The 13,455-nt window shown below is 45.8% G+C and overlaps 1 protein-coding gene across 1 annotated transcript in view; it reads right to left on the bottom strand.

Moving 5' to 3' along the window:
* Positions 1-12,430, bottom strand: part of ALOX5 (arachidonate 5-lipoxygenase) — a 57,649-nt gene extending 45,219 nt beyond the window's left edge. Inside the window, exons 1-3 of the mRNA XM_054576888.1 lie at positions 12,212-12,430; positions 5,492-5,690; positions 2,699-2,780 (exon numbers count right to left, since the gene is read on the bottom strand). Of these exons, the coding sequence (XP_054432863.1) occupies positions 2,699-2,780; positions 5,492-5,690; positions 12,212-12,361 (431 nt within the window). The 5' untranslated portion in view covers positions 12,362-12,430. The remainder of the gene's footprint in view (positions 1-2,698; positions 2,781-5,491; positions 5,691-12,211) is intronic.
* Between the last annotated feature and the right edge of the window lie 1,025 nt (positions 12,431-13,455).

The following is a 13,455-nucleotide window of genomic DNA, read 5'->3' as shown; positions in this document are numbered from 1 at the left end:
TGAATATCAATGTTGATTGAGATTTAAAATGCATTGTTTTATTATTTTGTTCCATTATTTTTTATTTTATAAATATTTACTTTTTATACTTATTTATATTATTTTATTATATTGATATAAAATTATATTAATATATAGATCAAGCCTCAGTGTTAGTCACCTACAAAGAACACATTTTTTCCACAAAGCATGACTGTTGTGTTTCAGAAATGTTGCCTTTCAGTCAAAGGAATATTCAAATCCTAAATTCTAGGATTGCAGTCTTTACATCATTTTGAATAAGAACTTCCATCACTGTGAGAGATGCTTTAAGCAGCTCCCGGTCTTTACCATTGGTTCTTGGTGATTCCTGGGACATTTTATTATTCTCAGAGCCTAGGTTTACTCATCTTCCTTTTCTGGAAACCCCCAAGTTGTGTGGTCCTGAAGGAAATTGTTGCCTTCTGCTACAGATTTTTCCTTTCCTGCCCCAGATTAGCCATGAGGTGCCAGGTGACTTACGTTTAGCCAATTCAGTGCTTGCTCCCAAAAGTTTGTACCTGGATACAGTGAAAGTGTCAGCAGGACTGTCGTTCTGGTGACTCCAGAGGGAAGTTCACCTCTTGCATTTGCCAACTTCTAGAAGCTGTCCTGGTTCTCTTCCAATGGGGTTACTTGGACTCCTACTTAGGGCACCATGCTTGCTTCTCTAACTGTATTTTACTTCCCACTTAAAAGGGTGCTTGTGATTCCATTGGGCCCACCTGATGATCCATCTTTATTTATATTTTAAAAGATTTTATTTATTTATTTTTTGAAAGTGGGGAAGGGAGGGAGAAAGAGACGGAGAGAAACATCAATGTGTGGTTGCCTCTTGTGTGCCACCTACCAGGGACCTGGCCCACAACCTAGCCATGTGCCCTGACTAGGAATCAAACCGGTGACCCTTTGGTTTGCAGGCTGGTCCCCAAACCACTGAGCCACACCAACCAGGGCATCAACTGTAATTTTCAAAAAATCCTTTGCAAAATCCAAGGTTTTTATGGTTTATCCATGTTTTCTTCAAAGCTTTATAGTTGTAGCTCTTACATTTAGCTATTTGATCCATTTTAAGTTACTTTATGGATGTGGGGTGAGATAAGGTCCAACTTTGTTCTTTTACATGTGGCTATTAACCTGTCCCCTTTGTTGAAAGACTCTTCTTCCTCCACTGAATTGTCTCCCTACCTCTGTGGAAAATTAATTGACTATAAATGTAAGGGTTTATATCTGAGCTCTCAATTCTATTCCATTGTCTGCCCTTATGTCCATACCACAATGCCTTGATTTCTGAAGTGGTATAGCAATTTTGATATTGAGAAGTCTGAGTCCTTCAACATTTTTTCTTTTTTTAGATTGTTTTGACTATTTTGGATTTCTTGCATTTCAATATGAAGTTTAGGATCTGCTTGCCAACATCTGCAAAAAAGTCAGCTGAGATTTTGACAGGGATTGTGTTATATCACTTTGGGGAGTATTGCCATTTAAACAATATTAACTCCTCTGGTCCATGAACATGAGATTTCTTTCACTTTATTTAAATATTTTTTAATTACCTTCAACAATGTTTTGCAGTTTTCATTGTGTCTTAAACTTTTGTTAAATTTATTCATAAATATTTTATTCCTTTTGATGCTATTGTAAATTGTTTTATTTTTATTTTCAGGTTGTTGTTTGCTAGCATATAAACAATTGAATTCTGTGTATAATCTTGTATTCTGCTTTCTTGTGTGTCTACCGAGACGATAATATTTTCTTGTTTGTTGATATGGTATACTACATTAATTGATTTTTGGATGTTAAGCCTTCCTTCCATATTTGGCATAAATCCTATCTGGCCATAGTGTACAATGTAATGGCTTTTATGTGCTACTGGATTTGGTTTGCTAGTATATTATTGAAACTTTTTGCATCTATACTTATAAGAGATATTAGTTTTTTTAATAATGTTTTTGGTTTTGGTATATATTTGTCTCAGACAATGAGTTAGGACTTGTTCCCTTCTCTTTTATTTTTTGAAGGAGCTTATGTAATATTGGTGTTATTTTTTTTTTTAGTGTTTGATAGAATTCACCAGTGAAGCCATCTGGGCCTGAGTTTTTCTTTGTGGGAAGTTTGAGTCAGTTTTGGCATTTTCCATCTTTCTGTGAATTAGTCCATTTTATCTAAGTTATCTAGTAGGTTGATATACAGTTGTTCATTGTATTCCCTTTTATTCGTTTTAATTTCTATGAGTTGGTATTGATGTCCCCTCTCTTATTTCTAATTTTAATACTTTGTATCCTCTCTTTTTTCTTAGTCTGTTAGCTAGAGTTTGTGAATCTTTTTTCTGGATTATGTATCACTTTTATAAGCAAATTATTGGCAGAAGACATAAAAAGTGAGGGGTAATACTTACAACTGGAGGTGGGAGAACATCAAGTAAGTTCAAGCTTTCACTGTTGCATTCCTCCTAAATGCTAATATGGTTGATCTCCAGTGTTTACTATAACTCTTTTTATCATCTCTCTTCGGAGGGATATGGTCAGGAAGAGCTTGGGGACTACAGGGAGCTGGTGCTTTGTCATTACTTACCAGTAGTGAAGGGCCATAAACTGTGGGTAGGATTCATTTCATACCATTGTCCCGAGACTGAAGAAACTGTGGTTCCATGGCCATTTGTTCTGATGTCATAACTCACCTATACTGTTTCTGCCGTGTTTCCAGTTCTTTACGTCTGTGCTGCTTGAGAATGTGAATTTGGTCATCACGGGGCAACTTTGCTGTGAGAAAAGGACAAGTGTGAAAAAAGCCTAAGGAAGAATTACAACAACATCCAATACTAAGGTTTCCCTCAGACTCCCTGCTCATGCTGAGTGCTTTACATGAATTGTCTGTTTAAGCCTGAGAACACTCCCCTCTTTTGTTAAATGAGACTCAGGTTGAATAGCTTTGCCTTTGAACTTTACTGAAGGTCACATACCTAATTAATGGATTTTCAACACAAGACTCAAATCCCATGTTCTTAGTCACTCTTTTCACAAAAGATGAATCTAGTTTCTCCTCCTTTTGCCTGCTCACTCAGCAAGCCTGGTAGCCCTGCACTTTAGGGCCTGAGGATCATGTCCAGATGCATAAGCCAGGCTGCTTTCACTTTGGGCTTTACGAAGACAGGCCAGTGACTGTCTCCCTCCTGCAGGGACCTCAAAGTAGGTGTGTATTTTCTCTGGGTGCTAATAAACCCCAGCTCCAGAGGGGTGGAGTGAGAGTACACAGGCACACAACCAGCCATGCCCTCCCTCTGAACTTATAGTCCTTCAAGGGGAAGATTATGACCCCTTTTTGTCCGAGGGTAACTAGGCTCCCTGGTAACAAGTATCCCTGGGATGTACCCCTAACTGGGCAGTTCTCTAAATGTCAAGTCTGTGGCATCACTTTCCAGACTCACAGATATCTAGGCCCAAACTGCCATTTGTGATGTCACAGTAGGGCTTGGGCTCCAGGGCCCGCCATGCACAGGGGCCGTGGGCTGGCTTGGTCTGCACAGTCACCAGTGGTTGAACCTAAAGTCCCACTTTCTGCTGAAAGAGAAAGAACCTAAAATCTGTCATCAAAAGCAAGACCCTCAAGCGTGCAGACCACAGTCTGGCACTTCCATGGAAGCCATTCTTCATAGAGATGGCCTGATATGGAGGAGGAGAGAGGCTGGTGGCAAAGATTAGCCAAGGCCGTGAGCTCTCTGAATGACTCCCCCTTGCACGCCAGCTTCTTTGCTGTGTGTGAGTCACAGCTGGGCCTGGTCAAATTTCTGCCTCACTTCAAGTCATGGCCCTTCAGTTTGCTCACACTCTAGACCAGGAATAATCAGATGCCACATGTCCATAGAATGAGGAGGGAGACAGCTGCTTCTGTCAATGGCACCATGTAGTATTCTTAGTTACAACATACTTCCTATCATTAGTTCATTTATTATTTACAGAAGTTCCACAGAGTAGATAAAATGAAAATGATAACTGCCCCCATTTTTTTAACTAAGAAAGCCAAAACAAAGGAAGAAAAAGTTCTCCTCTACCAAGTGTTCTTAAACTATCAGACTAGCCACACACCACACCCCATTCTTTCTGACATTGAATTTAACTTAAGAAACCAAACTCCAAGAATATTTCTAAACTGAATGAGTGGAGCTAGGATTTTTTTCCCCCTGACCTCATGGCAGGAAAAGGATCACAAAATTTACTCTGGTGTTGGCCACTAGACAGGAGTGTGGGCTAAGAACTCTTGGGTGCTGCTCTGCGGTAAGGTAAGAACAAAGACTAAGAGTAGGCATTTACAGACTTATAGAGAAATTTACCAGAAAAAATTCTATGACTGTTGCATTTGGTAATAAAAACAGAGCATGTATTTTGAGTGTTTTTTGCCTTGTTTTTTATTTCATTTATAGTAGTTAATTTTTATTGTATTTTACAAAAATATCAGTCTGTGATGGAATGGAAGTTTTAAAAATCTGGTCCTCCCTTCACCTAGAGAGCTGGAGAAGCATTACTATCAGCCCCTTTTTCAGGTGACCTCTGGAATTCCTGCCACTCAAATTCCTTGACTGTGTTCACTGGCTTTACTTTAACTAACAGCATAAAGGGTAATCATGATCTGACCTGTCCCCACCCTTCCCTTAGCCACTTGCTCCACTTCTGAAATGGCAGATGAGATAACTTTGAAACCAGCTCAGTGGGAGGAAGAGGGGCTCAGGTCCATTTTGATTATAAAGACAATAACCATTGTTCCCAAGTATTGGACAGGTACGGGGCCAGGCACTGCGTGGTGTGCTTTACTGCATCCTCTCACTAGATTCCCACTATGACCCTAGACATTGGCATTATTATCTCCATTTCGCCTGTAAGGAAGCCAAGGCAACTTGATCCAGGTCACAGAGCTTTAAGTGACAGAGCCCAAGTCCATATTCAAACCCAGGTATGTCTCTACTAAAGCCCACACTCTGAGACACTATCTACTATTTTAGACTTAAGCCTCATTCTCAGTCTTCTGTGTAGACACCACAGGGAACTGGACAGTGTTGGCATTTGTATGTTGGATCTGAAGTCACCCATGTCTCCAGGAAGCAGCCAGTTGGACTTAGAAATACGAGAGCCATGAGTCTCTGCTGCTCTATCAGGCAACAGGGAAGCCTGCAGTTAGCTGCCATTCCTGCTCTGCATGGGGGAATAGGAGTAAACTATTTTGCAGTGATTAACAGAAATCCAACAAGGAACATGAAGAGAAAAAAGGTGGTTCTGCACCAGGGATGCAGGATTCTTGACAGAAGCAATGTCTTTGGGGGGCAAGTGGAAGGTTAGGGCTTCCAGGTGAAAATCCACAGGCAGGCCAGAGATGGGCACTGTTATTATTCTCATGGATACAGTTCTTTGAAGAAGGGGGATATGCAAACCCCCTCAGTTCCTGGGAGACTCAGGGAGCGAAAGGGGCCTAAACTGCTTACCTCGTCCATCTCGTAGGACAATCTCGCCCTCACCGGTAATCCAGCGGTAGCAGGGGAACTCAATGTAATCCCCATAGGGCGTTTTCAGCGTGATATACTTCAGGTACCAGTCATCATGAAGCCAATACTTGCGCTTCTCGATTTTGACCAGCTGGATGTCCCCCAGTTCTTCATCCACTGTCACATCATAAGAATCAACCTGAGGAGAAAAGGCAAATGAGACTCTTTGAGTTCTCCCGAGCATGCATATTACCAACTGAGTTTATTTAGCTAGGATGTCTGCAGAATGCCTGCCTTCCCCATAGCTCTGTGTTGAGCCTGCACCATTGCCTTTTGGGTGACTTGTGTAGCAGCTCTCAGGGGCAGATGGACAGAAAGGGTGAGAGGGCTCCAGCACTGCATTGGGACTGTCAGAGGCCAGCAGGTTTGTTTGGGAAGCCCTGGAATCCATGCCTCTCAGGCACTTTCTAAACCAGATTTCACCAATCCTGGAGCTTTTTCCTTGGTGGTAGGACCTAGAGTAAAGTAAGTGGAAGGCAGGGTAGTTCATGCTCCTTGCAGCCCCAGGCATCAATAATCCCTCTCTTGCTAAGCCACAAGCAGAACCTGAGAGGACAGCCTAAGTGGAATGAGAAGTTGGATATTTTCAGCAAACACTCTCTTGGCTTCGAGCACAGTGAGCAGTTTGCATGTCGTGGTTGCCAATGATGCAAGACACCTGTGGTTAGAAAGCAGAAATCTTATTATGCCCTGTGGTCTAGCCTGGGTTCTGAGGACTAAGGAGCCAGGTGTGTGGATGGGAGGGAGCGGCGGGGGGACACTTCTTGGTCTCTAACAGCTGTTTGAACACATCTGTCTGCCAGAATGCTTCATCCTGCAAGGTGAAAGAAGCCTTTTGCCTTACAACATGTGCTGACCCCCAGGGCCTATGAGAACTTGGGGAGGGGTGCTGTCTGTACTACAGGGCCTGTCTGATTCCTAGGGAGAAGCCTGCAGGTTCTGGGTGCAGAGTTAAAAGAGGAGTTCCAATACAGGGCTGGATGACCTGAGCAGCTAGAAGGAGGGGAAAGAAAAGAAGAACACAACTCTGATTGGGTAACTTCTGGGGCTGGGATGAGAAGAGAGACCCCTGAGTTGAAACACCAGTAGACCACGCAGAAAAGTTCTGGCAGGGCAAGAATCCCACTCTGGATCCTGCCTGCCCTGGAGATGCAGAACCCAATAGAGAAATCCCCACAGGAGTGGGGAGGAGGGAAGTTAGGGACAGAGGTTGAGGTAAGCCAGGTGTCAGGGCAGCATGGCCAGCCTCAGGGGGTCCCAAGGTGACTGACTCTAGGTCTCAGCAAATTGATTTACTCCCTGAGGCTATGTTTCTTCATTTATCAAGGGGAGTTGATGCCTAGTTTTCAAGGCCATCAAGAAATCCAAATGTTAGGTCTGAGTAAGCTCGTTTCTCCAATGGCACAGGTCACTTGGCTGTGGTATGCATCAGAGCCACCTAGCCCTCCCTCCCTGGCTCCTGGGGGTTGGGTCACAGGGCAGCAGGCCCCCACACTTCCTGCAAACAGCTGTGAGCTAACATGAGCCCCTGCACTGAGGTCCATCCCTTCTACACACACCCATAAATAGATGTGGTAGGAAGAAATTAAGCCTATGGAGTTTGAACTTCTTGGCTCAAAACCTGGAGTGAATTTCTGTGAAGGTGGAGAAGGTGCTTTCAGTGCTGGCCGTACAGGCTGAGAAAGGGAAGTCAGTGTGTGGTGAGGCCTGGGTCTGGGCTGTGGGTGGCTCCTCCAAGGGAAGTGGCTTTTCTGTGGTCCTGAGAGGCTGGAGGGGGCTGAAGGTGTCCTGGGGGTTGATGCCAGGAAGACTGGGACTAAGGGAGAGGGGATAGCCATTCTCAAGTAACAGGTGCCATGAACATTTTGGTGGACACTCTCATGGGAAGGAAGAGCTCAGCACCTTGGGATGCACAAGAAAGGGAGATGAGGCTCAGGAAGTCTCCCCAGGACTTGGGTGATCCTCAGAAGAAAGGCCATATGTCTGGCTAGTGATGGTGACTGACAAGGGAAAGATGGAGCCACTTCTCTGAGGGAGTGGAGAGCAAGGTCACCCTTCAACAAACCTGTGGTGGAGTCATAGGAGAAAGGGACCCACCAGTTTCCCCACCCACCCATGCAGGCCTGGCAGAGGGATTTGAAGTTTCACCCCGGAAAAACAGACTGAACAAACTCACAGGGATTCCACATGTCATCAGACAGGGTCTTTGGCAGTGCAAGAGGGACATGCCAGCCAGTCTGACTTGCCTCTGGCTTCAGACTCAGTGTTATAGGGGGAGAACAAGGGCTTGAGGAGTTCAGCCCCACTCAATTCAGGAAGTGTTTTAGGGACAAAGTCTGGTGACTGTGGCTTTGGCATCTAATGGAGTCACTATTGGAGAGCCACAGAGGACAGGAAGGCCTCCCAGAAGATTGCAGGATCCCAAGCATAAACAGCAAAGTCAGATCTTAGGAAGGTCCAACCTTACTCCTTCCTCTCCATGGGCCAGTGCCGAGGTGGCTGCTATGTTTGTTGTCTATTTGCCCTGCACTTTGAATTTTCATGTCCATTCAGGAGTGGACACTATAAACAGTGGATGGCCCATACAGGCCCTCGATAAATACCGTACATGTGTATGGCTGCATGGATGGTTCCCATTTTACAGAAAAAAACTGAAGCTCAGAGAGGTTAGGAAGCTGCCATGCCTTTGTGTAATTGTGGGCCTGTGATTACAATCCATACCTGTCTGACAGCCAGTCCAGGTTCCTCCCACTGTCCCTGTAGCCACATGGTGGGAAAAGCCCTGGACTGGGAGCCAATGACCTGGCTCTGAGCCCTGGCTCTGAGCCCTGGCTCACCTTCTTCATGGAATATGAAGGGACACTGTGGGATAGAAGGACATAGAAACTTCTTAAGAGATGATATTTGAGGCAGCTCTTGGGACTTGGTAAGATTTCAGAGGTGAGGTGAATGGGAGGAGAAGGATGGGCAGGGCATTTTGGTTATAGAAAAGGGGAGAGCAAGATCCGCGAGGTGGGGAGGAGGTGGCTGGAGCATAGTGCTCCTTGGGGCAGAGGTGGCAGGTGCTGTGGTCAGATGCTGGAGAGAGATGGAGCCAGGAAAACACGCAATTCACCAGTCTCATTTTATGGGAGGGCCACTTTGCTCATTTCACCTGTTGCTGTCAACTCTTTTATGAATATTTCAGCAAAGTGTTAGCTGGCCATTTTTCATTTGAATTTTATATCAGTATTTTAAGAAATGTTTCATTTGTCTCTGCCCCCAGATCCCTGCTGTTGCTGCAGCAGGGATCTCTGCTGGGGCAAGGACAGAGGAGAGTCATGGAATGGCCCAGCCTGGGACACCCATCTTGGAGGGCTCATAAGGGGCTGGTAGGGTTTCAGGGAGAGAGGAAGATGTTAAGGATCAGAAAGAGGGAGATTAAGGGGTGGACATGGGAGAAACTGGGGCAGAGAGAAAGAGAAAGGGAATAGTGGCTAGGGATATTGAGGGGGAAAGAGGAAGAAGGAGATAGTGAAAGGAAAAATTTGAGCAGATAAGAGGAGAGAAATAGGAGACTTTGGGGGACTGTGAGGAATAGGGAGTAGAGGGAGAAAGGGAAGAAAAGAGAGGAGGCAGACTGCAGGAAAGAGAGGGGACAGAGACGGAAAACTGGGAGATAGAGATTATAGGTCAAAAGGAAACATTTATTCTTCATTAATATATTATGAGAATGAGGTATTCTAGAATGTATTATTCATGAATATACTACAAGAATATTCACTGAATATATTTAAGAAGTATGTACAATTATATGAATTGTTTACCCTTATGGAATATATTTCCAGATAATATATTGCCTTCTGTTTTCCTAAAGTGCTGTCATAGAATGAAAATGGGTCAAGTAAGATTTCCCAGAAATATTCTGATCTATTAAAGTCATCCCATCTTACTTGAATTACTTTAAGTCAACAGGGTTAAAGAAACACATCACTTTGTTAAACTTCCCATACTTGGGCTAGTCTCTGGGCTCTTCAGGTACAAAATCTGGGCTTTTCTCAGTAGACAGTGAGGAGCCAGTGAAGGTGTGACTGTTTACAGGACAGTCTTTCCTGTGGAGACTACAACTCCCAGTGCTGTCCTAAATCACTCTGCAAAACTGATGAAAATAATCAGGGATCTGTGACTCAATTTATTGAGAAAAAAATCAGTCCTGTCCATTATTTTACCAAGGAAGAATAAGGGATGTTGACCAGCTAATGACTTGGAAATGATTGAATTTGCTACCTGAAATAATCTTTACTGTTATTAACCATAATGACTGTAACACTTTTCAAGTAAAATGGGATAGCTTTATCTTCTCAGCAAGTATTTCCTCTTAAGTTTTTTCTTTCACCTTTACTCAAAAGGGACGGATTGTCCTTAAAGGGGAATTGGCTGGAGAATGAGGAAGTCACTCTGGGCTGTGCAAGACAAAATGTGGAGTAACTTTGCATCAACAGGAACTTTCTCAAAAGCTGATTTTTTTTTTTTAAAGAGCACTTCAGAGCCAGCTGGTTTCTCTGCACTGCAGCAACCCCCCTGACTTGCTCTCTGCCACCCCAGTGGAAATGTGACATGAAAACCTCTCCTGAAATTTGCCTCTGAGACACTCACTGAGGTGTTAAATCACAATGGCATTTGAATGAATTCTCAGGGCTTAGAAGACAGACGGAGGGAGGGAAATAACAAGTAGAACAGTGCTTGCATCCCTCTTCCAACCAACAACCCATTATGACCACACCACTGTGTCTCTTCTGGGGAGAAGGCACACATGGGTGCCCTGCACTGCACAGTGAGCACACTGATGTGTTCAGTCCGTGGAGGAGAACAGGGCCCATTGTGGTCCACTCATAAAAGGGAAATAGTCTGTATCCTGTTCTCTTCCCTGAGGTGTTGGGGGAATCCATAAATAATAGAAATAAATGAAGGTGCTTCAGAAATGACAGAGGGTGTCGTTTCAAATGGATGACTAATTATCTCTACTGTACCTCCATTCCCAGGAATGTTCCCTGGTTAGGGAAACCAAGCAATAGGAGTTTGTTCTTATACTCAACACCTAACCCTTAGTGAAGGGAGCTCAAGCCAAGCTAATACAGGGTGGGGCAAAAGTAGATTTACAGTTCATATGGAAAATAATACAATAATCAATAAATAATACAAGAATAAACTATTCTGCTCTGTTCACAATTGTAAACTTACTTTTGCCCTACCCTGTATGCTGAACTTGGCTAAGTGCCCAGTTGGCTTATAGTGAGTTTCTTAGGCTCCAGGGTAGGAATCAAGCCCGCTTTCAGGCTGGAATCTGGAAAATGTTTTAGGCTCCAGAGACCTAAAACACACATCAAATTTTATCCAATAAGTATTTGGTTGAGACATATGAAATTGTCATTTTGTCTTTTAAACATCATCAACTCTGAGCAACTTTATACGATTCAAACTTATAGTCAACTAAGTGGTGGCAAGACAATTTTGTGAAGTCTACGTTTCTTTGGTCACTTTCAGGAGCTGGTGGTGATAGCAGGTAACAGATAATCTATGGGCACTGCAGTGTGTTGGGACTATCATAATAGTCATTTACTGAGCACTGTCTATGTGCTTGCCACTGGGCTGGACATATTACTAAACACAGGCCATGAGAACTGTGACCTGTCATGTTCACAGGGCTAGAATTCATGCCCAGGCCAGCATCAGGATCCTGTTTGAGTAAGGACATCTGTGCCTGCCCTCACACAGCACCAGGCACCACAGACTAGAGGTGCAATAAACATTGGCTCCTTTTGCTTCCCAAACTCCCCCAGCTTCAGGTCTCCAGTGAAGAGGGGAGAAGGGAAGTCCCATTCCCCCTTCTTCCACTGAGCCCTCACACCTCAGGTGGAATACTCCCTGATATACACTCTGCTGGGAGTCAATGACAACCTTCAGGTTTGCCAGGCTTCTCCTTGCTTGGATTCTCTTGTTCCTTCCCTCTAAATTCCCCTGGGGACCAGTCCTGAAGCCATTGTGTTGTGAAGACATCTGTTAGGGCCACTCTAGGCCACTAACCCAGCCTGGGGTCACCCAGGAAAACTGGAGCTGCCTGAAGCCAACCCTATCATTTTGGATTTGGGGAAACTGAAGCCCAGAGAGGAGACAGAGCAAGTGGTCAGGCCCAGATGGAACTCAGTCCTCCAGGTCCCCAGACCTGCATTTTCTGCCACAGCTGGCAGCTGCTCTGAGGTGCCATCTGTGCTTCACAGCAGAACAAGGACCTGCAGTGTCCACGACTATGACTCTTCTCCCCCAGCCCATGGAAGGACCCCTAGGAAGTGGGGTACTAGTGACACTGCCCATAGTACTTGCCTAGTTTCGGGGTCTCTCAGAGGCTCTGGCCCTTATCTGTGAAATGGAGAACAAACCTTTCATCTTCCCTGATCCCTTGGGAGAAGAGCCTCGCCCTGGAAAAGCCCTCGATCGTGGGTCCCAGCCGGTTCGACAGGGCCCTGGACAAGCTTCCAAACGGTCCAGGTCTCCCAGAGAGATTGCTGGCTGGGTCCTGGCCGCTCCGATAGGTCTCGAGATTCCTCTGCCTGGGCCCCCCTCCCCATCCCCTCACCCCATGGTCCTAAGGGGCCCCTGCCCTATCCAGCCGCGCGCCCTCACCGCGCCACGCTCGAAGTCGTTGTAGAAGGGTTTGTCCAACAGGTGCTTCTCGCTGCAGCCTGCAGAGCCCACGAGGCTAAGGTAGATGTAGTCGTCGGTGCCAGCGAACCACTGGCTGCCGGTGGCCACGGTAACTGTGTAGGAGGGCATGGCGGCGGGCGATCGCAGCGGGCAGTGGGCTCAGCGAGCTCTTGTAGCCTCTGTACGCTGGTCCCCGGGCGTCTGCAGCTCACCCGGACCCAGCGCCGTTTTCTCCCTGCGCACTGTCCCAGCCCCGCCCCAGGCCCGCCCCCAGCCGGGCCACAGTCTGCCGCACCCTGCCCTCCTGCCGCTCTAACCTGGAGAGGACTGCCTTGGATGCTGGAGGAGTTACCCATTCCTGCGTTCATCTACGTGACTTGACGTTTGTTTTAGTACTAAGGGGACTGAGGCAACCTCATCTGTCATCCAGTTATCCATCCATCCACTCAGCCTTTCATTCGCGGTTACTACTCTTCCCTCCCACTTCTGGCCTCAGTCCCCTCACTGCCAGGCTCCAGTGAGGGGATAGGGCTGGGCTCCCTGGACCCCGCAACACGCATGCTCTCATCAAATTCCCAGTGTGCGTGGAAGGCCGAGCGACAGAAACAATGACCCATACTGTGTGGTCTGGAAGTCCACAGCAGGAAGAATACCGCACCTGGGGAGTCATGGAGGCTTTCTGGAGGAGGTTGCATGCGAACTGACACTGAGGGTGATCTGAGACTTCCCTCAGCATTGCTTCTTCCACAGGCTTTGTTGAATGTCACTCTGGGCAGGGTACAGGTGGGTACCTAGATGAGACAGATGCCATCCACGCCCAGGCTGTGAAATTGACATTATATAGTGGAAGGCAGAGCAGCCAGAGAGAGGGAGGCCAGGACAAGAAAACCCAAATCTGGACACTTTAGGGTTGTCTGGAGGAAGTCAGCCAGCTTTCAAAGACGAGGGGCTGGGTGGCTGGATGAACGATGGGAAAGGAGTTAGGCTTGTTTGAAGATAGCTTATGGGAATGGACCAATGGCTGGAAGTCCTAAAGTAAAAGATGTGGACTCCACAGCAAGAATGTTTCAGGAGTTAGAGCGGTTACGGGTGGGGGTGGGGGTGGGGGACCTACTGCCCAGCGGAGTAATCTGTTGACTTTCTAAGTGGTGGTGGGCGGAGGCTTGGAAAGGATGTTAGCAGAAAGCTTTGTGCACTAGAGGGAAGTTTCCCAATTGCTCTGG

Source organism: Pteronotus mesoamericanus, unplaced genomic scaffold, assembly GCF_021234165.1.
Source record: "Pteronotus mesoamericanus isolate MK-2021 breed Mesoamerican mustached bat unplaced genomic scaffold, CSHL_Meso_final contig_35, whole genome shotgun sequence".
Classification (NCBI taxonomy): domain Eukaryota; kingdom Metazoa; phylum Chordata; class Mammalia; order Chiroptera; family Mormoopidae; genus Pteronotus; species Pteronotus mesoamericanus.
This window is presented reverse-complemented; position numbering and strand designations above follow the sequence as displayed.